Consider the following 26,181-nt stretch of genomic DNA (forward strand, 5'->3'; position numbering starts at 1 on the left):
TGAACTCTTCGAACCCAACATTTCATGGCTACATTTGTGGTGGATAGGGCCTACAGGTTGCTGGGTCCTCACCCCCCTCTCCCTTCAGGGAGCACCCTGTGTCCCATTGTGTGCGGGAGGCAGTAATCTCCTTACTGATCAAACCTGGTACTGGCCCATGCCATTGTGCCGCCTATAGACTGCTCTCCTTGCTTAGTTTTGACAATAAGATCCTTGTCAAAGTAGTGGCCAACAGATTGTCCCTGTACTAGATCAGATAATTTCGTTGTTCACCACTACCAGACATATTTCCTTGTAGGTCAGGCCCAGTTTGCATATCATGGTACCATCCAAATGCTCGTCTACCTTATGACAAAACAGAGTTGGACTTGGCAGCTCTATTACCACAGGGCCTAAGGTAAGACCCTTTGGTTGTCTAGACCATGTTTACCACATGCTGGGCCTTGCAAAAGCTTAGTCTGATATTGGGTTGTGACTTTACACTCTCCTGACCTTCTTCTCCCACAAACTCCATGGCTGCCCTTAACCCTTGAGAAAATTGGCCAACAAACGACCTTCATATACTGGGAGATTTATACCTGGTTGGCCATGTGCTCTCACACTCTGATAACATCAGATTTGTGGACATTACTTACATGGACAGATTCATATTTCGGCAGCTACATGGGACGCTCCGCTCCCGCAACCCCACTTATCCCCTGTATCCAGACGACTTCCTCCGGTGTTAAGAACACTCAACGGGGACCCATAGGGTTGCTAAACTTTATTGTGCATACATGACCCTCCAATGTCCCCCAGGACAACAAGGTCCGATTGCATTGGGAGAAAGATTAATGTCATTCTATTTCTGACACGTACTAGCCCTCTTGCTGTGCGCAAACTAAACTTATATCCCCCAATCTTCGTCACAAGCGTCTCCACTTTCGGATTTTGTACAGATCGTCCATCATCCCATCTGGCCTTGCCAGACTTGCCCCTTCTAGGTCCTCTGTGTTCCAAATGCACATTCCCTGAGGAAAACTTTCCTCATTTAACGTGGACATGTCCCCATACTGCAATTGTTTGGACTGAAGAGTTTAACACCCTCTTCCGTATGATTTCAGATGCTCTTACCTTCCCACACGATGGACCTTTCAGGCAATGATTCTGCTGTCCCAACAAATGTCCGTAGGTTCACAGCTATAGCTTTGTTACTGGCAAAGAGAGCTTTCTCTCCACTGAGACAGTGTGTTTCTCCCAACTGTCAAGACTTGGATCCACAGCATTACGTATTGTGCCATAACAAGTGAAGTATATGCCACATTGCAGCCCCCCCTCACGCCCCCCTGCCAAACCGAAATTATATTTGGCAACCATTCAGGCCCATTTGCTTACTTTGGAATCTGAACCCCAGCGCCAGACCCTCCCTCTCTCCCCTCCGCCTCTTCCTCCTCCTACTCTGCCAGTCAGGACACTGGTGCATAGAGCTTGCCTTTCCCACTGCCTTAATGCTCAATGTTGATTGTGCCCTCTTGTGAGTTTACGAAGTCAAGTGTCTTGATTTTTTTTCCCGTTATATGCTGCACTCTTCAGTGTAACGCGACAACTAGGGACCATTTGTTCCTTTAAGCTACATTGTCTGTCTCGTGTTGGCCATATTCAGTGATGGAAAATTATCGTGTTTGAAAAAGTTAGAAGTAGCCATCAGAAAAGGCCTCTGATAGTAGTGGCATTGACGCAAAGAAGTAGGATTAAAATCTAGCGTAATCTGAGTAGCTGCATTTTTGCAATCTCAGGCGATTGATCCTGGTGCAGGCCTGAAAGGAGTCGATACAGCTTGGAGTCAGAGACCAGCATCAACGTCAGATCTAGCACTGGTAAAGAAGGGACTGCAGTGGACTTAGAAAAGGAAATTTGAGCAAGTGTCAGAAAAGGCCAAGGGACGGGTACCATGAAGTCACCTGACCCTGACGGAGGACCACAGTAAGTTGACATTAGCCCCATGCAGCTCCATGGGTGCCCATAGACTATCCAGGGCAGCACTTTATCCTTGAAAGCAGCTATAGCCTGCAAGGTTGACGATGATCCAAGGAATTGGAATGCACCAGGATCAGTCGCCTGACAACATCAGAGTCAGAAGACACTCGAGAAGTATAATCCATTTAACGGACGTCCTTGTGCTGTCTCGCCTGTTATCAACTAGTGGGATGAAGTTCAGTCTCGCTTAGCTTTCTAGCGCATACACTTTCATTGACTGAGACGTACCATAAAGCTTAGTATGTGTATGGGACATCAAGCGGGGCAAGTTTCTTGTATGGGACAGCAAGCATCCCAGCGAGTTTAAGTGGGTCTTATGTTTCAACAGCATTTTTTCTTATGCTTTACCACCTACTCCCAGATCGCCTTTAGATGCATGAGGACTCTATCACACAACTTCAAGTTGTGGCTGGAGCCCACGTACCAAAGCCACATCATGCAAGTCAAGGACCGACATCTGCTTCCTGCAGCAGCGGCATGGCTGGACTCCTGTGTGGTTTTGAGGGAAATCAATATCCCTGAATGTCTGTGGTAGATTTTGAATTCTTCTGAAGGCCGAGAAATTTGGGAGTGGTGCTCCAGATCAGCACTGAAGGGTACAGAAGGAAGGGAACAGACATCAGCGCACCAGCATCGTGCTTCTATGCAACTCCGATCCATGACTTATTGGGCAGTAAGGGGTCACAGTGGAGCCACAAAGCACCATCTATAGCAGCGGAGAAGCACTGCTGCTACATTTTCCATATCCAGTCTGGCACCTGCAAATATTATAAAGGTAAGTAATCGAAGTCAGAAGAATCCATCAGAAACAAGCATTAGCGTCTGGCATTCTACAACACTGGCAATTCAACATATGTGATATCGAGGTTTTCAAAGTTATATAGAAGAGCCACGACTTTGATTAATACCTTTCAAAAAGGCCCACATATAGAGTCACAACCAGGCACCCTAGACAGCAATTTGCTTGGCCAACCAAAACAAAGGACAGTGAGGATGATGGTAACCCCCATTCATGAAAACCTCAGAGTGGCCAACTGAGTCTCCTTTTATGGATCACCAACCCTGTCTCAGATCTACACATTCATCGCCAAAGAGGCATGTTCTCAACATCAAGGAGGTCCTGCATAATGCAAGAAAGACTTTACGAGATCTGTCAGAGATATTAAGTGTGATGGGCAGAATGGAAAGTGTAGCTTTCCATTCTGCAATGTTTTAGGACTGGTGGGGAAAACAGATGATTCTAAAGAAATATGGATTCCAAGCCAGACATCAAACGTCATATTTTTCACTCAGCTTGTGCCTGCCTTTAGAGAAAAAACATGGTACAATCTATCAGCATGAGGGAACACTGCTGTAACACTCTTCAGCTTTTTACGCCTGGGGATATTCTAAATGTGATGAACCTGTGGTTACAAGTATCCATGAGAAACACTAAGCATGAAAAAAAGCAAGATCAAAGCTAAATATTGGACATAGAGAACCAAATAATAGGTGAACACCCGAGGAACACTGCCACAGAGCATGCAAATTCTGATACTTTGTACCAGTCAACTTGCTTGGAGTAACCATTAAAAAAAGTTTGTCTTGTCGCTAGCACACTACCACCACAATGCTATTTAGTTGCCTGCTAGTTTCCTAATATAGGATGGGGCTTAAATTTTATTTAATTTTTTTAATAAAAAGGTCTACACTGCACATCTTATTTAATTGCACAGACGAGCATGAAGATCAATCACTACATCTACTTCAGTTGAGGTACTATGATACTGCTAATCAATTTCATACCTACTTCTGGGTTAAAGTGTTCAACTTAGTATGAAACGTGAGTTTGTATGAGAGCTTTTCTTTTAAGTGAACATGTATGCCAGAGACATGAACTTACCTGTCCAAAAGAACCTTTGCCTATCAAAGAATCTATTTCATAACGATCCATCCACTTTTCGCCATTTTTCACAATGTAATCATAGTTGTCATCGTCATAGCCATCATTGTACACTTTCCTCTCCTTTTTATGACTAGAATCATCTCCTTGACCTTGTTGGTGCCGTCTCTTCTTTTTTGCATAGTAAACCTGTCAAGAAACACACTTTTAAAAATACTAAAAATGTTTGTCTTGAAGACTTGCTCATAATCAAGAAAAGTCAGTTGTACATAAAGTATAGCAAATTGAATGAAAGAAAAAAGGGAGCATATAAAACCGCTCAAGCACAAATATTGCATAGCCTGCAAATAAAAATAATTCTGAGTACTTTTGAAATGAAGAACTATAGTGAGAGTTGAGAAGGCATGCCCACATACACTGGCAATATGACTGTACTGCAAACTTCCATAATCAAATGCTCACACTTGTAATGATCAAAGGACAGGAAGTAGTCCACCTGAATATGCCAATAGAAAGTACTTTAAAGGGTAAGACTGAAAACCGAAAATGCAACAGTTTTCAAAAAAACTATATTAAAACTTCCAGATTAAATGCGAATTGTCAACCTATACATTTTATAAAAGTTATACTATTACCATCCCAAACAACGTTTCTTTGGGATGGAAACAATTCAATTTATCATAAATTATTATTTAAAGCAAAGCTTTCACTGTGTGCTGTGAAAGAAATACATAATCAAAGTATTTTGTATTTACTTTATTGGTAAAATACAACATACACTAGCACAAACTAGCTTCAATGAAACCCAATGGCAGCATGAGTTTTGAGATTGGACAGCAATTAGCAAATATATACATTTTTTAAATGTATTGATTGATTTTCATACAAAACAATCAAGGTGACAAGGAAAGTAAAAAGCACATATTAGAGCTATACACTGACAATACATTAAGGAGTAGAGAGTACATAAATGAACAGTCAAAAACATCCCAAATCCGCATGGTCAATGTGCATATTTAGAGCATAAGAAGAAAACAAAATTGTAGTGTAGAGAAAGGGTAAATATTATAGTAGGATAGGAAGGAGCAAAGAGTGGGAGGAAGAGGATTGCCGAATTCAATCTGTAGATTCATATTCAAGCGTGCGTAAATAATCTGTTTGAGGTTATCAAAAGTCTTTAGGGCAAGATGTGAGGGGTTGCAAGAGTACATAGTCCTCGCTGACGCTATCACAATACGTCATACTTTTGAGCCAGGCTGAAGGGTCAGAGACCCCGTTAGTGCCCAGTGGACAGCAATATCAGGCTTGGACAACAAAAATGCCATCAAAACCAATTGGCGCATGGACTTTGGTATAACCCCAGTATGTTCTGAAAGAGCTATAACGGGGTCCAGTGTCACCACTGAACCAGTCAATGCCGAAACATGAGTTAGGACCGACGTCCAATATGTGGATATCGTCGGGATAGTCCATATCAAATGCGTAAACTCTGCCTTGGGGGCCTGGCATTTGAGCCAATGGTGAGGACCGTGCAGGGTCGAATCTGGCAATATTAGAGGGGTGGGGAGGGGCATGATATAAACATTTAAAATGTAACAGCTTGTGTCTGTGACTAAGTGATATTCGTTGTGTGGTGAGCAACAGTAAGACCATATTTCATCTGTGATGGGGAAGAGATTCGCTGCCAAGGCCTCCTGTGAGCATTTAGTATCAGGCTTCATAGTGATACTGTTATATTCCAAATAGGTACCCTATATAGGTGAAGGTAACACTGCAACCTTTCACCTATATCCTTCCCTACATTACATACATAACAGTTCCTAGGGACTGTAATAGATTCATTAAAAGGAAGCAAGGGCTCAATGACTGTGGAAGGAGAATGAAGCACCTCCGTCAGAATATTGGACTTAAATTCTGTAGTAGGGAGTTGCAAGTTCAAAAGATCAGCAGCCTTACGAATCACAACATGGGAAGAAACCACATCCTTGGAAGGAACATCAGAAGGAGGTGAAAGTTGCCATTCTGGAGATAAATCCAAACCACTTGCCTCCCTTAGACCTTCAAAAAGGTCCTCAGACTCATGGAGCTCTCCTTCCTCCATCTCATTTTCTCTATAATGCTGCTCCTCCAGCAACCTCTGTGCCTCACGTCTGGACCTCACCTTCGGGGCCAACGGAGTCATACACGGATCCGATGGATTCGGAACCGGCGTCGAACTCGGATCCAGCGGCACCTTCGACGTCGAATGAGGCCGCGCTGATGGTGCCGGAAAATGCCATGAAGGAGCGGCAGGAAGAAATGGCATGAACAGAGCTGGAGCATAAGCTTCTGGAACTCCCAAATTGAATGCCATAGGATCCATGGGACCCTCGCAAAGACTCCGTACATCGCATTAAGGTAATGCGATGGATCTTGGCCTGGATCAGGAAATGGAGGATACTCGCCTGGCACAGGCGCCACCGGATTCGGGCCAGTCGGCGCCGACTGTGTATCCACTGGAGTCGATAGCCTTTCAGGTATCGGCACCTCTTCCACAGGAACCAAAGAATGTACCGGCGAAGGATTCGGCACTGGTGACTGCGCCGGTGACTGCTCCGTAGACCGCGCTGGTGACTGTGCCAGTGAATCCACTGGAGCAACAACTCTCACCGGGGACAGAGAGGGAGATATGTAATCCTTCCGATGTCGATGATCCTTCGAGGTCAACGACTGAACTTCCTCAGATCGGTGCCGAGAGCTATGCCTCTACTTCTTCTTATGTTTCTTGGACTATGAAACATGACCTGATGTCGACTTTGACTCGGATCCCGACCTCGACCTGGCCTTCGATTTCCTCCGACCTCTCTTCTCTTTTCGAACTTTCGCCATAAAAAGCTTGGCTTCCCTTTCTTTCAAAGCCTTCGGGTTCATCTTCCTACAGGAAGAACAATCCTCAACATCATGGTCAGATGACAAACACCATACACAATCGTCGTGTGGATCCGTTATGGACATATGTCCACCCCACTCCTGCAAGGCTTAACCGCATGCGTGCAGTGGCTGTTTTTGCGCTACGCTGCTTTTTTCAAAAAGCCGCGTTACATGACGAGCTGAGCTCGTCATGAGCGCCGAAGGGGTTAAAACCTGATTTTCCCGAAGAAATCCTTGAGCAGAAAGAAAAAGAGAACAGGATACAACTGAAAAAAAACAAAGTAACAAGCTACGGAGAGTCCCAGAAACCGTTGGCGTCGACGGTGCGGAAGGAAAATGCTACTTACCAGTATGCATCTGTTCTTGGCATGTAGGGCTGCTGACATTCATATCTTAGCATAGATCGCCGCCTAGTGTTGGGTCCGGATGTTTGCACCTTGTTGTCTTGGAAGAATCTTCGGAGTATCACGAGATAGGTGACTCCTCCCCTGGACTACAGTGCGCATGGGCATCTTCATCTTCAGATTGTTTTTTTGCCATTGTCGCAAAGATGGAGTATAGCAAAGTAAGAGATGACCATGTAAATGTATGTAAAAAGATAACCCTGCAGCTGTGACAGGCACCGGGGAGGAGGGTGGGCGATATGAATGTCTGCAGCCCTACATGCCAAGAACAAATGCATACTGGTAAGTAGCATTTTCCGTTCGAGGCATGTGGGCTGCTGAATTCATATCTTAGCATAGACTGTCTAGCAGTTTCTCCTCTAGCGGTGGTCGCCTGTATCAGCTGCAGTGGTTTGAAAAAGAGTTTTAAGGACAGCCGGGCCTACAGCAGCTTGTTGCTTAGCTTGCACGTCAACACAGTAGTGTTTAGTGAAAGTGTGTATGGTAGACCATGTAGCTGCCCTACATATGTTTCAATGAAAACTTTATTTCGGTCAAAGACCATAAAAGTGCAGATAAAATACATACAAGGCACAGTAGTTAAAACAATAAATATAAGCAATTAATATTAGAGACAAAAATTGATTAAGCAGAAAGTTATCAAGGAACAAAATTGATCCAAACTGTTGACATTAACTTTAAACAAAGCCTTTCCTTCGGCGCCACATATGTGAAAAAACGGGAAACAGCAAAGACAATAGGAGGCGAGGTGTCATACATTAAAACTCTACACGCCTGCGCACATTGCCTGAAGCCCAAGTTTCTACATAGTGGGATCAGCCAACATTTTCTTATTGTGATATACGCTGGGCAGAAGAACATAACATGGGCAACATCTTCTCGGGTTGTAATTACATGCCGGGCAGGTTCCATTTTCTGTTTTAGCCCATTTTGAGGTAAATGCCCTGATTGGCAGGCAGCCATGCCTCAATTGAGTATATAATTTCTTCGCAAGAGGGGGTTGGACTACATCTAGGAATTCCTCCCGCCGAGGTTCAGATTTTACTAAGAGGATCTCAACAGACAGCCTGCCCTGGGTTGTTGAACGCTGTAGTGCAAGTAAATTTTGCCGCCTCACCACGGTTAGCAATTGTGCCATAGGTGTCCTCGGGCAACTCAACTCGGGGATCTCCTATAGCTGGGGCAAGCCTACATAGGTGGTGAGGGCCTTGATATGAGATAGCCAAGGATTTTTTTATTTTTTTTATTTGCCCCGAGACCTCCAAAAATTCGGTTCTATAGGATGCCAGTTCCGGTGCTGACCAGAACCTCCTCCAATAGAGCAAGGGCCAGGCGGCTACCAGTTCCTCTATGGACTCCAGGCCCAAATCCAATTGCAAGGGGATAAGTGGTGTGCTTTGTGGTAAGCGCACCAGGTTCCTCATAAAGGACTGCTCAACCCTCAGGAGACTGGATGTATTTTTATGACCCCAGAGTTCAGCGCCATACATAGCTGCTGTCCTGGCCTGAAGTCCATAGATCTCAAGGACAGGAGCAACCGGTTTGAAGTCTGATGTTCTATGGAGCTTACTAATACCCCCTGCTATTTGCGATAGTGATTCGGTGACCCCAACCAAAATCTTCTGTCAGGGTAATGCCCAGATAGACAGAGGTTTTGACCCATTCCAGGGGAATACTGTTCAGGACAGGGTTTGGGCGGGTGTGCCTAGGGGGATTGAAGATCATAAAATTGGTTTTATCCAAGTTAACCTCCAATCCCCGCGACGCACAGAACGTTATAAACCCGTCCAGAACACGCTGGATGCCCGATGATGTTTTGGATAGCAACAGAGTGTCATCCGCAAACATCAGAACGGGCACCCGACCAGTAGCCAACCAGGGAGCGTCGTGGTCTTTTACACAATTTATGCATCCACGAGGCCATTAACCCCTTCCGCGCTAATGACAAAGCCAGCTCGTCATGGGCGTTACCTGCGCTACGCGGATGACGAGCTGGCTTTGTCATAAACAACGCGATTTTGAAAAATCAGCGCACAGCGGGAAAACGCGGTAGCGCGGTAGGGGTTAATAAAAAAGGCTAAAGAGCGTGGGGGCCAGGACGCACCCCTGTCGCACACCCCTAGATACAGGAAAACGGGCTGAAAGATCCCCATGTCTCCCACACCTAACCTGGGCATAATTACCAGCATGCAATCTAGTCAGGATGTTCAGTAGATATGGCGGGAGACCCAGAACTGTCAGTACTTTCCACAACTTTTCCCTGGGGACAAGATCGAAAGCGGCCCGCAGGTCCACAAAGACAAGGTAGACGCTGCCACCCTCCACTCTTGCCGTTTTCCAAAATAGGACCTGGAGCCGAAAAATTTGATGCAGGGTTGAAATGCCAGATCTAAATCCGGCCTGGAGAGTGGTTAATATTTCATATTCCTCCATCCACCCTTGTATCCTGTCCAATATGATCCTACCCATTAGTTGTTGTGTTGTATCTATATGGCTAATGGGCCTGTAGTTTGATGGGGTTAGCGGACAACCCTTTTTGTAAATGGGGATGATCTCAGCTCCCAACCAGGTGTCCGGTGGATCAAACCCCATAAGAACCGCATTAAACAGGATAACCAGGTATGGTGCCCATATTTTAGTTTGAGATCGAAACAGGTCCCCAGGCAATTTATCAAGGCCAGGAGCTTTGTTGGGGAGCAGCCTTGCTATGGCAGATTCTACCTCCTTCAGGGTGATGATCTCTGGTATTACAGGGAGATACACCTCCTGGGCGTCCAGGTGATCCAACCACGACCCCACGCCCGAGGCCCCCACCAGTCGATACTCGTGAAGGGGGTCTGGGACAGGGGATGGCCGCAGCTCCTTCCAGGGACAAATCAATCGTATCTGCCATACTATACTCTTGGGCAGGTTTGGAGCCTAGACGAGGAACATCGTCACACTCCAAAGTTGTATATAGTGCCCCGAAATGTGCCTCCCACACTGAGGGCGCAATATTCGGGGAAACGGCCTCCCCTCCCCCTTTTACACCTGAGCTGACAATGGCCCAGAATGACTTGGCGTCCTTTGAAAGGAGCGCAGATCTCAAGTCCTTCCACCTCGTTTGCTCCCAATCCTTTTTACCTCTAATAATTGCCTCTTTATAAAGCAGTCTAGATAGCCTAATTCCTACACTATCTTTGGATTTAATTGCCGTAAGGAGATCCCTTTTTGCTTTCCTGCAGGTGTCATCATACCAGGGGTGTGTCTTAGCCCCACGCCGTTTATTCCCACTTACTGGGCAAAACACATCCCCCAGTGCGAGAGCCAACTGCCTATGGATTTCTACGGCTTGACCGTTGGAGTCAGAATCACCCATCTCGATAATCAGAGGTACAACAATCTGGTATATTTCGGCAAGCCTGCTAGGGGAGTCTTGAAAGTGGGCCATTTAACCCTGCGCCTATTGTTGGCTACCATAAGGGGCAAGATCTCAGTATTGAGTTCGGCATCAGGGTTTGTCAACCCGAAGCTCCCTGCCTTAAGTGTTAAGACAAGGGCATTGTGGTCGCTATCTTGCCTCGGTAGGACCCTAAATTCCATCAATCTATCCCAGTGTTTTACTTCCATCATTATATAATCTATGATGGAAGTTTGTTCTGCCCTATTAAACGTAGCTGACCCCGGTCGGTCTGGGTCCAGCCTCCCATTGCACGCCCGCAGAGACGTTGCAAGGGAAAAAGATTTAATTTGCAAGACCAACGGGGTCCATGCCCTGACAGAGGGGATCTTGGGGTCAGGGATACGCCAAAAAGAGTCTTCATCATCCAGTTCGCCCAACTCGGGGATGACCAAAGGCTCGAATTGGCAGTTGAAATCGCCACCAAGGATTATAGCGATTGAGGGGTCAAGTGCCTGAATAAAAAGATCCAATACATTGATTGTATTTGATTCCTGTCCATTCTGACTGGCCTTGAGTAAATATTTATTATGGCTACTATAGGCATGTTTTGGGGTGTCAATAGCACACATTGGACATCTGGGAAATTAGTTGGTATTTGGGCTGCCTCGACGCCCAAATGCGTGCCTATCCAGATCGATAAACCACCCGATGGTCGACCTCTTCCCCTAGTTGTTGCCAGGATATCGAAGGTTGCATAACCTGGGCTAACACTCTCCTCTAATGCCCAGGTTTCCTGCATCAGGCAGATGTCATGTGATGCCATGAAGGGACCCCACTCAGGCGTAAGTAATTTATTTTTTAACCCAGCTACGAGAGGATTTTTATACTTCCATCGGCTACCTCAACATTAGCTTGTTGTTTCCCTATTCCTATGGCGGGGGAACGATCAATAGTGATGGTCCCTATCTGAATTATCCCTTCCCTTGTTTCCATACTAGGTACAGCCTCCATGGGAGCACAAACTCCCAACTGCTACACCATTTCCCCCTTTTCTCTCCTTCCCTGCCCGATCAGGGGATGAGGTACTGTTTCTTCTCCGGGGGTAGTAGTTATATCATTTGCCTCCGATGCAATTACAAGGGTAGGTGTTCCACTGGCAGTGTTTAGTAGGGGATTCTCCTTCACAGGGCGTCAATCCACCTGTTCCAACACACTGAACCGGTTTCTTAGAGGTAACAGTGAGAGTGGAGGAATATATGAATAAGTGTCCTCCCAGGTTGTTGCCCCCTGTTGCGTTCTATATGGGAGACTACAATGACCCTCACCATAGTGGACACTTTTACAATGGCCGGACCTCAAGTGAGGGGTAGGATAGAAGTATGACAAATGGAGAGGGAGGATTTGGGTATTTGATCTACTGGAGGATATACTACAGATGTATTCAACATCGCTGATATCCCTGAAATGTATTACTATGCTGTTTCCTGCAATAGTTTTAGGTCCCCTCCCGATCCATTCTATTCTTCTGACAAAGTATTTCCCCTGAAACATTTGGAGGTAGAGGCCTGTTGGCATTGAGCCATTGTATGCACTTATTTTTTAGGTCTGTATGGTCTTCAGTTTTTCCCTGGCTTAAGGGCGGTAGCCCCGTTAGTACTACGACATAGGGTAGAGATTCTGGGGTAGATCGATGGTAGGCAACTCCAATGAAATACTTTTAGGTAATGCCTTTCCGTTGGTAGGATTCCGATGATCAGGCGCTCCCCTCACCATTCTGTTTTCACTTCCTATTTTTCCATCCCTAGGCATGGGTTTTGTTTTACCAGAGATGGGAGTAGGATTTCTAGTTACCTGGGGATTTTCAGCAGGAATATTATTGCTGGGTGAGGGGCTAGCAGAATCAGGGACAGACTCAGTGATATTTGAAGCTAGTCTTGTAACTTTATTCCCAATAGCACTATTTTTGGGCGAAGCGATCCTGCCATGAGGAGTAGTCTTTGGAATACCACCGACCTCACTAGAAGCAAGCTTCCCCAATGGACTGGTGGACTGTGTTCTCCCCAAACCCATATTATTAAGGGTAGAAACTAATCCATCTATCCTAGATACCAGGAGTTTAATGTGTGTGCCAATAGTCTGCTCCATCAGAGCCTGAAAATCGGCAACAAGGTTGGTAACCCAGACCGGTGCACCCACAGTCGATAGAGAAGGGCCAGCAGTAGCTGTTACAAGGTCATGTTTGGGCATGATCCTTTTAATTAGTTTTTTTGGTAATCTAACTTTCTTACTTCTGGGACGCGGTTTGTTTGCTACAGTGATTACGGGGGGAAGGGGGGAACTAGGAGCATGAAAGCGGACTTCTACATCTATGGGAACCAAAGCACAAGGCAATTCAGCAATGGACGATGTGAGGAAGGAACTTGAATCGGGGGGTTAATTGTAATTGCCGAGTAATCCCCCACTTGCTGTGACAGAGGGGCAGCAGGAGTAGTTGATAATCTTCTCTCTGTGTTTTCTATTGCAGTTACCACTACCCCAATAGTTTTTTGAAGCATCTTGTCAATAGCCGTTAGGGTAGGGAGGGATTGTGTTGTCCCCACCTGCTTCCGAGTCATGGGGCGAGAAGCAGCAGGCTTTAGGATTTTACCCATAGGACTCATTTTTACAAGTAAAAGGGGACTAATCCTTATCTAGGCAACGCTCCCTCCTAGTACTGAGAAGAGGGATTGGAAGCAAGGGTAACCACGTATTGATGGTTTCAAGTAACAGTACCTTTAGGTATTTGTCCACTCTTCGTGGTTGTCCTTTGAAGATGTTAAGGGAGAGGCCCGTCCCGGCTTCTTCTGGCCCCTGACGGCCACAGACGGTACCGCCCTTGTCCCGGCACGCTCCAGCGCGCGTCCCGCGATGCGGGAGGCGTTCCCTTCCCTTAAGGCGCCTCCGTGCGCGCCGATGTCACTCCCGCGCCGGTACCTGGGGCAGCTGGGGGATGTAGTTTTACCCAGCCGTTGCCCTCACGGCGCTCGGGAGAGGGTGCAGATGGTGAACGCCGTTTCCCTCACGGCAAGGTCAGTGCGATAAGAGCCGTTGTCCTCACGGCGTGTCAGCATACGTTCTGGTGCGGCCCCCAGGAGCGTTCGGCGCTCCCTTCCCTTAAGGCGCGTCCGTGCGTGCCGATGTCACTCCCGCGCCGGTACCTGGGGCAGCTGGGGGATGTAGTTTTACCGAGCCGTTGCCCTCACGGCGCTCGGGAGAGCTTGCCGATGGTGAAAGCCATTTCCCTCACGGCAAGGTCAGTGCGATAGAGCCGTTGCCCTCACGGCGTGTCAGCATACGTTCTGGTGTGGCCCCCAGGGAATATTTCCAAGGAAAGCCATGGATGCCCCCATTTTGCGTGTTGAGTGGGCTCTTGGGGGAACTGTTAAAGTGCGCTTTGCCTTTTGATAGCATATTTGAATGCATTTAACTATCCATCTGGCTATTCCTGTCTTGGAAATGGGAATGCCCTTATGTTGTGGTGAAAAAGCAATAGTTGCTTTGTCTTTCTGAATGATTTTGTTCTGTCAATGTAATATAGCAGAGTTCTTTTAACGTCTGGTGTGTGTAGAGCTCTTTCATCCACGGACTGCGGGTTTTGAAGGAAACTGGCAATTCTATGGACTGATTGATGTGGAAAGTGGAGATAACTTTTGGCATAAATTTAGGGTTAGTACGAAGCACTACTTTATTGTGGTGTATTTGCCAGAAAGGTTCCCGAATGGTTAGTGCCTGTAGCTCACTCACTCGCCTGAGGGAGGTAATGGCAAATCAAAATGCAACCTTCCGTGTTAGGAACTGTAGTTCACATGCATGAAGTGGTTCGAAGGGAGGTCCCATGAGTCTGGTAAGTAATAAGTTTAAGTTCCAGACTGGTGAAGGTGGATGCCTTGGAGGGATAATTCTTTTAAGTCCTTCCATAAAAGCTTTGATAGGTGGTATTCTGAATAGGGACACATGTTGTCTGTTTTGCAGATATGCTGCTATAGCAGCCAGGTTGTAGCCTTATGGAAGAGTATGCTAGGTTACATTTTTGAAGATGTAGCAAGTAAGATTAAGTTTTGGATGGAGGCATCTAATGGATTGATTTGGTTATTATTACAATAAATTGCAAATCTTTTCCATTTAGCTGCGTAGCATGCTCTGGTAGTGGGACGTCTTGCTTCCTTGATAATGTTCATGCAGTCTGGAGGCAAGTTAAGATATTCAAACTCTAAGACCTCAGGAGCCAGATCGCTAGGTTCATCTGATTGGGATCTGGGTGCCTGATTTCTCCATGGATCTGTGTTAGAAATTGTGGCGAAAGGTGCGGTCTTTGGTGAGGAACTACTTAGAGTTCTAGGAGCATTGTGTACCATGGCTGTAGCAGGATCATTGAGAGTGACTGTTGCCTTAGTTAGCGTGCCACTAATGGAATCAGTGGGGTTGGTGGAAAAGCGTATGCAAATCTGCCGGACCAGTTCATCCATATCGCACTGCCTTGTGACAACGGGTGTGGGAACCTGGCGGCAAAGGACGGGCATTTTGAGTTTTCGTTTGTGGCAAACAGATCTATCTCTGGATGTCCCCACTTTTGGAAGAATGGTTGGAGAACTTGAGGGTGAATATTCCCATTTGTGTATCTGTTGACTGTGTCGGCTTAGTAGATCTGCTATCGGATTGTCTATTCCTGGGAGGTGTTCTGCCAGGAGGTAAATGTTTTGTGGAATTGCCCACTTCCATATGCTCTGTGCTAGGTGAGATAGTTGCAGAGAGTGTGTCCCTCCTTGTATTTGGATGTAGTGCATGACGGTCATGTTTTTTGTCCGGATTAACACAGCCTTGTTGCACAAGTATTTCTGAAAGGCTTTAATTGCTAGAAATACTGCTAGTAACTCTAAGTGGTTTATATGTAGTGTCTTTTGTTTGGCTGTCCAGAGACCTTGTACTGTGTATTGAAGGGGATGGGCTCCCCAACCGGTCAGTGATGCGTCCGCTGTTAATACTACTTGTGGAACTGGCTCTTGGAACAGTCGCCCCTTGGAAAGGTTTTGTGGGTTCCGCCACTGCAGAGAGTTCTAAGTGCGACAGTCTACCAACACTAGGTCTTTTAGTTGTCCTTGAGCTTGGTTCCACTGGCGTGCTAGGCATTCCTGTAAGGGACGCATTTGAAGCCGAGCATGAGGGACGATGAATATGCAGGAGGCCATCATGCCTATGAGCTGCATGAACACTCGAGCAGTCAGGGAGTGTTGTGGCAGAAATCTTTGAGTGAGAGATTGTATGCTGGCTATCCTGGCTGGATTTGGATATACCTTCGCCACTGAGGTATCTATAGTTGCTCCCAGATATTGTTTTATGTGGGAGGGTTGCGGATGTGATTTTGGGTAATTTATTGAAAATCCCAGACTGTGTAGAAGCTGGATTGTCTGTGAGGTATGGCTGGCACACTGTGCGTACGAGTTGGCTTTTATGAGCCAATCGTCGGGTAGGGGAACACATGGATGTGTTGCCTGCTGAAGTGTGCTGCTACTACTGCTAGGCATTTTGTAAAAACCCTTGGTGCCGTAGTTACACCGAAGGGGAGAACTTTGAATTGATAGTGGTGACCTATTGTGAACCTGAGGTATTTCCTGTGAGCTGGGTGTATAGCGATGTGAAAGTATGCATCTTTGAGGTCTAATGTAGCAAGGAAGTCCCCCTGCTGGAGTAGTTGGAGTACTTGTTGTAGAGTGATCATATGGAAATGCTCTGAGAGTGTGTATTGGTTCAGAGGTCTGAGGTCTAATATTGGTCTGAGGGACCAGTCTTTTTTAAGAACGAGGAAGTATAGAGAGTATACTTGTGTCCCTTGATGTTGAAAAGGGACTGGCTCTATGGCACCCTTTTCCAGCATGGATGGCACCTCTTGTTGTAACAGCGTGATGTGTTCTTTGGACAGTGTTTGGGTGGTATGTTGGGTGGAGTAGAAGTGAGTTCCAGGCAGTAACCATACTGGATAATTTGTCTCACCCACATGTCTGTTGTAATGGCGTTCCAGACTGGTAGGAATTGTTTTATTCTGCCTCCGACTGGTGTTAGGTGGTCTCGAGGGAGCGTGGTGAAGTCACTGTTTGGTGGTGTTGGAGGCTCTGGTGTTGTTTACCACCACGTTCTTTGCCCTTGTTATTGTTTCCTCTATAACCTTCTCTATTGGAACCTTTATTAAAGGTGCCTTGTGTAGTACTTTTGAATGATGAAGAGGTTTGAGACGTGTTGCCTCTGCCTGAGCCTCGAAAAGAGGAGCGACGAAAGGATTGTTGAAATCGAAGTGCACCCATGGACTTAAGTGTCAGTATCTTTTTCATCTTTTCTAAGATGGTATCAACTGTAGGGCCAAACAAGAAATCTTGGTTAATGGGCTGATTGAGTATTGTAGATTGCACTTCATTCTTAAAATCCGAGATGCAGAGCCAGGCATGCCGACGTAGCAACACACTAGTGTTGACAGACCTAGCGGCTGTATCGGCTGCATCAAGGGCACATTTTTTGGATGAGTTAGTGATAAATTTCCCTTCCTGTATTAGGTCATTTGCTTTTGCCTTATAGGGTTCTGGTAGGTGTTGTAATAATCCCTCCAGTTCATCATAGTGTGCTCTGTCACAGCGTGCTAGGAGAGCTTGTGTATTGGCAATTCTCCAGGTATTTGCTGCCTGAGAGGCCACTTTTCCCTGAGGCTTCTAAAATGTTTGACTCCATGTCGGAAAGGGGGGGGGGGGGCATCTCCTGTTTGCGAATTTGCCCTTTTCCTAGCTTTAGATACAACTAGAGAATCTAGTGGTAGCGGAGACTTGATATAAGAGGGGTCTGCAGGGGCTGGTTTATATTTCTTTTCAATTGTTGGATTGAGGACACGCGCCCTTGCTGGGTCTTTAAAAATGTCTGGTGCGTGCTTCAATACTCCCTTCAGCATAGGGAGTATACGTACACTTTTCTCTGATGTTGGGAAGGTGTTAAATAGGAAATCCTCTTCTAGAGGGTCAGTGTGCATGTTTACGCCATGATACTCAGCTGCTCTGTCTACTAGCTAGTTAAAAGCGACAGTGTCGTCGGTAGGAGACTGCTTTGTGGGGTACGGCGAGGTATCGGGTATGGGTTGTGTATCATATGGGTCATCAGGGTCATTCTGATCGTCCCATGTGTCATCCTGGTTTCCTTGGTCATCAGGGTCTATAAAGTCCTGTTGAGGATCTTCACCCATATTTTCTACCTCATCATAGTGTCGTGGTGTAGGAGAATATGGAACATAAGGCATGTTAGGAGTGAAAGGAGGAGGTGTGAAAGGTCTAGAAGGGGATGTCCCAAAGTCCTTTTTCTTATGGGGAACAGAAGAAGGTGCTTCAGTGTCCAGTCTTTTGTTCTTATTATAAACTGATATATGTCCTGTATCAGGTTCTATATACAGTCTGTTTTAGTCTGGGCTCACTGGATCAGGGTGAAAAAGTTCTTCTTCCACTGTCCGTGGCTTTGGCGCCGAAGTTTACGGATCGGTCGCTTGCTTGTTTTTATTTTTCTGTAGAGCTTTTTTTGGCTCGACGTCCTTTGTCGGCTCGACGGTTCCTTTCGGCTCGACGTCCTTTGTGGCTCGACGTGCTTGTGTGACTCGACGACCTTCTTCGGGTCGACGGTCTTTTTCGGGTCGACGTCTTTTTCGGGTCGATGTCTTTTTCGGGTCGATGGTCTTTTTCGGGTCGATGGTCTTTTTCGGGTCGACGGTCTTTTTCGGGTCGACGGTCTTTTTCGGGTCGACGGTCTTTTTCGGGTCGACGGTCTTTTTCGGGTCGACGGTCTTTTTCGGGTCGACGGTCTTTTTCGGGTCGACGGTCTTTTTCGGGTCGACTACTTTTTTAGGTTAGACTGCCTTTTTCGGGTCGACCACCTTCTTCGGCTCAGTGGCAGTCTGGGTCGACGACTTTCTTTGCGTCGATTCCCTTTTTTCTGGTCGATGACCTTTTTCGGGTCGACTTTCTTTGCGTCGATTCCCTTTTTCGGGTCGATGACCTTTTTCGGGTCGACTGTCTTCTTTGGATCGACGCCTTTCTTTGAGTCGACAGTGTTCTTTGGGTCGACTGTCTTTTTCGGATCGACGACCTTCTTTGGATGGACGGCCTTTTTCGGATCGACAACTTTTTTAGTGTGGGTGCCCGTTCTCGGCTCTGCGGCCATTTTTGAGTCGACGGCCTTTTTGGGAAGTGGTTTGCTCGGTACTGGGGTACCGGAAGGCTTTGGTATGGTCTTCGGAGCCGGGCCGGAAGGCGGGGCTTCTGAAGCGGTGTTTTGGTTGCGGCTAAGGCTTTTAGGCGATGCTTTGACAGGAGCCTTGTCTGGAGGTGGAGGCAAGGTAGGGGCTTTGGTACTCACGGTTTGCCCCGGTGGGATGTCTTGATCGGAGTCCGACTGGTCTTCTACTGTGACTAGCTCTAGGTCGGAGTCCGCTGCCTCTGGGAGTTCATGTTAGTCGTCGAAAATATTAACCGGTTCTGGTGCCTGTCGCTGCATCTCTTGTCGAGCAGCTCTTCGGTTGCAGATAGTTTTCTTCGACCGGAATTGAGCACAAGCTGGACAGTTTTCTTTGTTGTGCTCCGGAGATAGGCACCTGTTGCATACTGTATGCTTATCGCTATGTGAAAACTTGGATCGACATTGTGGGGTCCTTTCCATCTGCAGGAGGCCCATGTGGCGTCGAAAAGGCCCAACGGCCCGCGTCGACTACCAGAGATAGATGGAAAGAGTTGTCGAGGGATACCGAGCGTAAACAATACCGTCGCATGAATACGTTTTTTGGCCTTTGAAAGTTGGAAAACTTCGGTCCCGAAGTTGGAGTTGTCGAAGTGCATCCGAACCCAATGACGGAGAAAAACAATCTGAAGATGGAGAAGATGCCCATGCGCACTGTAGTCCAGGGAAGGAGTCACCTATTTCGTGATACTTCGAAGACTCTTCCAAGACAACAAGGTGCAAACAACCGGACCCAACACTAGGCGGCGATCTATGCTAAGATATGAATTCAGAAGCTCACATGCCTCGAACAAAAGGGAACTGATGTCATCACGCCGGCGACTCTCTCTTATGGGTCCAGTGACGTCAGCAAGGTCGCGAGCAGAGTCGTGCCTTTGTGACGTCGTATACGTCCTCGTCAGCGTGGAGAGCTACAAAAGTTTCCGAATTTTGCTGGCGCAGGGGATATTCACAAGGTGAGCAATCCACTGGCAGATGTATCCATCAGAAGGTAACACTGCAACCTTTCACCTATATCCTTCCCTACATTACATACATAACGGTTCATAGGGACTGACCTTTTACCTAGATACGACACTACATTAAGAAGGCAGGTTTTTCCCTAGCTCGAAACTCTTATATTATGCATGAGGCTTCTTGGAAGCACAGCAGGACGAACATCTCCTGTATAATATCTATGTATAAAGTTCATGCATGACGTCATCCTTTAGGCAGACACAGTAACACAGCGAGGTATGGGATTCTAACTTTGCCTACCTGCTGGTCGACTGAGGACTGGTTTGCTGCTTCTGCCCGGGTGTTGCCTTTGAAATACCCACATCTCAGCGGACCCGCTTCGCGGGTCCCGCTTCGCGGCACCCTCCGTGAGCTGGGACTGAGGAGGAGGGGCTGAGTCTTCGTGCATTACTGCATTGGGCTGTGTGGTTCTGAGCTGGGATGGGGCAGTGAGCTAAATAATGGTGATGGATCAAGCCCTGATCCTTGGACTGGGTAAGAGTGGTCTGCTTAATTCAGACACTCTGTTCATCACCACCCCCTTTTCTGAATCGTTTTTGGCCACTATAGGTGTGGCAGGGTATACTCAGACATGAGTCCCTTGCTCACTGCTCCATCAGGATTCAAGCAAGCCGGGCCGACGACGGCTGAAATGCCAGAAACCGGTCCCCGGAAGCTTGTCTCCTTTCTGGTGAAGAATTGGCTTGGTAGTTTGGTCTGCCCTGTTCCCATGATGCACTGGGCCAGGGACAGACTAATTTGCATATAGCCAGGTTCTGAGCTGGGATGGGGCAGTGAGCTAAATAACGGTGATGGATCAAGCCCTGATCCTTGGACTGGGTAAGAGTGGTCTGCTTAATTCAGACACTCTGTTCATCACCACCCCCTTTTCTGAATCGTTTTTGGCCACTATAGGTGTGGCAGGGTATACTCAGACATGAGTCCCTTGCTCACTGCTCCATCAGGATTCAAGCAAGCCGGGCCGACGACGGCTGAAATGCCAGAAACCGGTCCCCGGAAGCTTGTCTCCTTTCTGGTGAAGAATTGGCTTGGTAGTTTGGTCTGCCCTGTTCCCATGATGCACTGGGCCAGGGACAGACTAATTTGCATATAGCCAGGTTCTGAGCTGGGATGGGGCAGTGAGCTAAATAACGGTGATGGATCAAGCCCTGATCCTTGGACTGGGTAAGAGTGGTCTGCTTAATTCAGACACTGTTCATCACCACCCCCTTTTCTGAATCGTTTTTGGCCACTATAGGTGTGGCAGGGTATACTCAGACATGAGTCCCTTGCTCACTGCTCCATCAGGATTCAAGCAAGCCGGGCCGACGACGGCAGAAATGCCAGAAACCGGTCCCCGGAAGCTTGTCTCCTTTCTGGTGAAGAATTGGCTTGGTAGTTTGGTCTGCCCTGTTCCCATGATGCACTGGGCCAGGGAAAGACTAATTTGCATATAGCCAGGTTCTGAGCTGGGATGGGGCAGTGAGCTAAATAACGGTGATGGATCAAGCCCTGATCCTTGGACTGGGTAAGAGTGGTCTGCTTAATTCAGACACTCTGTTCATCACCACCCCCTTTTCTGAATCGTTTTTGGCCACTATAGGTGTGGCAGGGTATACTCAGACATGAGTCCCTTGCTCACTGCTCCATCAGGATTCAAGCAAGCCGGGTCGACGACAGCAGAAATGCCAGAAACCGGTCCCCGGAAGCTTGTCTCCTTTCTGGTGAAGAATTGGCTTGGTAGTTTGGTCTGCCCTGTTCCCATGATGCACTGGGCCAGGGACAGACTAATTTGCATATAGCCAGGTTCTGGGCTGGGATGGGGCAGTGAGCTAAATAACGGTGATGGATCAAGCCCTGATCCTTGGACTGGGTAAGAGTGGTCTGCTTAATTCAGACACTCTGTTCATCACCACCCCCTTTTCTGAATCGTTTTTGGCCACTATAGGTGTGGCAGGGTATACTCAGACATGAGTCCCTTGCTCACTGCTCCATCAGGATTCAAGCAAGCCGGGCCGACGACGGCTGAAATGCCAGAAACCGGTCCCCGGAAGCTTGTCTCCTTTCTGGTGAAGAATTGGCTTGGTAGTTTGGTCTGCCCTGTTCCCATGATGCACTGGGCCAGGGACAGACTAATTTGCATATAGCCAGGTTCTGAGCTGGGATGGGGCAGTGAGCTAAATAACGGTGATGGATCAAGCCCTGATCCTTGGACTGGGTAAGAGTGGTCTGCTTAATTCAGACACTGTTCATCACCACCCCCTTTTCTGAATCGTTTTTGGCCACTATAGGTGTGGCAGGGTATACTCAGACATGAGTCCCTTGCTCACTGCTCCATCAGGATTCAAGCAAGCCGGGCCGACGACGGCAGAAATGCCAGAAACCGGTCCCCGGAAGCTTGTCTCCTTTCTGGTGAAGAATTGGCTTGGTAGTTTGGTCTGCCCTGTTCCCATGATGCACTGGGCCAGGGAAAGACTAATTTGCATATAGCCAGGTTCTGAGCTGGGATGGGGCAGTGAGCTAAATAACGGTGATGGATCAAGCCCTGATCCTTGGACTGGGTAAGAGTGGTCTGCTTAATTCAGACACTCTGTTCATCACCACCCCCTTTTCTGAATCGTTTTTGGCCACTATAGGTGTGGCAGGGTATACTCAGACATGAGTCCCTTGCTCACTGCTCCATCAGGATTCAAGCAAGCCGGGTCGACGACAGCAGAAATGCCAGAAACCGGTCCCCGGAAGCTTGTCTCCTTTCTGGTGAAGAATTGGCTTGGTAGTTTGGTCTGCCCTGTTCCCATGATGCACTGGGCCAGGGACAGACTAATTTGCATATAGCCAGGTTCTGGGCTGGGATGGGGCAGTGAGCTAAATAACGGTGATGGATCAAGCCCTGATCCTTGGACTGGGTAAGAGTGGTCTGCTTAATTCAGACACTCTGTTCATCACCACCCCCTTTTCTGAATCGTGTGGTTGGAGGAGCAGGGCTGCGAGCGGTGTGGTCAGGGACTCCATCTCCCAGGAGCCCCTGACAGCCTGACCCGAAACACCTGGGCCGCTCTCCCTGCTTGCCCCGTCCCCCCATCTTCGCCATCAAAAACTCACGCTTTCAAGCGCTTCCTGGGATTCTAGCTTTGCCTACCTGCTGGTCGACTGAGGACTGGTTTGCTGCTTCTGCCCGGGTGTTGCCTTGGAAGCACAGCAGGACGAACATCTCCTGTATAATATCTATGTATAAAGTTCATGCACGACGTCATACTTTAGGCAGACACAGTAAGACAGCGAGGTACGGGATTCTAACTTTGCCTACCTGCTGGTCGACTGGTTTGCTGCTTCTGCCCGGGTGTTGCCTTTGAAATACCCACATCTCGCCGGACCCGCTTCGCGGATCCTGCTTCGCAGCACCCTCCGTGAGCTGGGACTGAGGAGGAGGGGCTGAGTCTTCGTGCATTACTGCATTGGGCTGTGTGGTTGGAGGAGCAGGGCTGCGAGCGGTGTGGTCAGGGACTCCATCTCCCAGGAGCCCCTGACAGCCTGACCCGAAACACCTGGGCCGCTCTCCCTGCTTGCCCCGCCCCCCCCCATCTTTGCCATCAAAAACTCACGCTTTCAAGCGCTTCCTGGGATTCTAGCTTTGCCTACCTGCTGGTCGACTGAGGACTGGTTTGCTGCTTCTGCCCGGGTGTTGCCTTTGAAATACCCACATCTCGCCGGACCCGCTTTGCGGGTCCTGCTTCGCGGCACCCTCCGTGAGCTGGGACTGAGTCTTCGTGCATTACTGCATTGGGCTGTGTGGTTGGAGGAGCAGGGCTGCGAGCGGTGTGGTCAGGGACTCCATCTCCCAGGAGCCCCTGACAGCCTGACCCGAAACACCTGGGTCGCTCTCCCTGCTTGCCACGCCCCCCGCCCTCGACCTACCCCTCATAACAGGTCCAGCATTCTGCTGCCCGGGAGTGCGCAGGAGCGTCCCGGGAGAAGCCCCGGACAAGGGCGGGACCGTCTGTGGCCATCCGTGGTCGGGCGAGGTTGGGTTGGGCGACTCCCCCTGGTTCTGTTGTATTATACCACCTTGCCGTTGGTATAATTAATTATGTCACTACGTTCTGGCAAGGTACGAACTGTTCAGTTACAGACATCCAGGGGGGTTGTATCTGGGCCCCTGGATGCTTTTATTACTAGGGCAACAGGCATATTGGAAAAAGAGATAGCCATGGTTGAAAAAAGGTTCTCTATCGACCTAGTTAGTGGGAAACGTTCTTCGTTGGGCCCAATTGCTTCAATACTCAGTCCCGAGGTACCGGAACCGAGTGCTAGTTATCACTTGGTTGTAGCACCGGTGGATGTGCATTGTGAGGAGGGGGGGGCTTGTCCCTGATCTCCTCCAATATTGATACAAACCCTGGTAATTCGCACGGAAGTGGGGCTGAGGACAGTGTGCTTCTGGCTAGTCAATCTCTGCCGGATTCAACCTTCGACGAGGTCCCCATGAGAAACTTTTCGCGCAAGAGGAAAAGATGCAAGAGACGTCAGAAGGGAGGGGTCACCAAGATTCCAAAAATGTATGGTTTACCCCATCAAACCATTACTTCTGAACTACCTACCAATCCACTCCCTGTCTTGGCTATAAATAATTCCCCGCGCCCTCCTAACATCCCTTTTGGGTCCTCAGATCCCTGCCCCTCGTGTCTGAACAGTGATGATGGCTTGTTGGGTAAAATAGAAGCTTTATTTAAATCCCTTTTACTGCCCGTTTTGGATAGAGCCAGAGCGATGTCCTCAAAACTGGATGCTCTCGAAAACCTTGCTAATAGCAATACTGGACTTTTAAAAAAATTAGTCAATACTAAAAGTGTCCAAGTGAATCATATCCCCTTTAGTAATCTTAAATCACAGGGACCAGTGGCTATAGGTGAATTATCTCCCATTGCATCTGCTAGGCCAGCACCCATTAGGTCAGCCCTGAATAACCCCGTAGGGAAGGGGGTAGGGGGAAGAATTATAAATAATTATAACATACCCAAACTGGCTATGACTTCACAGGCCCCAAAGCAGGCTAGCACGAATTCTAACCTCCTGCGTCAACCGAGTACCTTGAAGCCGCCAGTGGTCAAGCCAGCTCAAACTCAAGTGAGGGGTGACTCCAACACTTTCATACAACCCAAAATAAGTAGTGGGGTTTTGGGGAGTGGAACTATCAATTCCTCTATTCCCTTTGCGAAGGTCTATAAACAGGGACCCCCGCACGGATTTACCAGTTGAAGCCACCGCATACACGATTGTCCTAACAGGTGTCGCACCCATTAGGGAGGGCCAAACCAACACTATCAGGATCTTAAAAATAAAGTCGTATTTTGGCTAAATAAACATCGTCCCCTCCCTCGCCCCTCTTCCACAGATATATTGAATGTGAGAAGAGTTGACTGGGTGGGCCACTCTATTAAGGACTTAGAAGGGGAATGTATCATCATATCTTTTAAGGACCCATGGGAAGTAGATTTTATACGCAGGTAGCGAGGTTTGGTAGGCTGGGTGATGTGCAGACATTGGGCCTTGGGTATTTTTATCCCAAACGTTCTTGTGAGTTCCCCCCCAACCATGTGATCCCAAGAAGACCCTCCAGAGGTTTCCAAGCTAATAGAATCCCTTCTACCCCGTTTTATTTTTTATTGTTCACTCGCTTCGAATGCCTCTCTGGTCTGGAGGGGATCGACTGACTTTTCTCTGTGGTCGGGAGCGTTTCCAGTAATCATGCCGCTGTGGTTAACAAAGACTGTAACACGGCATCATTGGTGGGGTTTGGTACCCAGGATTGCGAGAAGGGGACAGCCCTCATTCTTAACAAGAATGTTACTCTGGAGGTGGGTCCCCAACCAGCAAGCGTGATACGTCGGGAGTGGTTCACTGTGTTCAGAATGTCACCGTACCCCTCAGCCAGGCTGTGTCACTCAAATTAGCCTCATGGAATATAGTGGGGTTAAAGGGGCGCATGGGTTCAGAGGACTGGGTAGACTTTATCGACAACATTGATATTTTATTATTTCAAGAGAGTTGGGCTCCTGATCCAATTCATAGGGGCAGGTTTTTAAATTTTTTCAAACCAGCAGTAAAGGGTCATAAAGGTAGAGCTTCAGGGGGCCTAGTTACTAGTGGCTATAGACCAGTGGAAATTGTTGTGGATAACCCGGATCTCCTGGGAATTAAACTATGCAAGGAAAATTGTCAGGAGGTTGTAGTTATTAACATCTATGCCCGAGGTTGCCCCGGAGGGCGTTGTCCAGCCATATTAAATGTATTGGATTCTT

At 47.7% G+C, this 26,181-nt stretch overlaps 1 protein-coding gene across 2 annotated transcripts in view; it reads right to left on the reverse strand.

The window, feature by feature from the left end:
* Positions 1-26,181, reverse strand: part of DYRK1A (dual specificity tyrosine phosphorylation regulated kinase 1A) — a 786,609-nt gene that overhangs the window by 375,267 nt on the left and 385,161 nt on the right. For both annotated transcript variants that reach the window (XM_078656853.1, XM_078656854.1), the window contains exon 6: positions 3,899-4,087. In XM_078656853.1, the coding sequence (XP_078512979.1) occupies positions 3,899-4,087 (189 nt within the window). The remainder of the gene's footprint in view (positions 1-3,898; positions 4,088-26,181) is intronic.

This window comes from Lissotriton helveticus, chromosome 8 (assembly GCF_964261635.1).
Source record: "Lissotriton helveticus chromosome 8, aLisHel1.1, whole genome shotgun sequence".
In the NCBI taxonomy this organism is placed as follows: domain Eukaryota; kingdom Metazoa; phylum Chordata; class Amphibia; order Caudata; family Salamandridae; genus Lissotriton; species Lissotriton helveticus.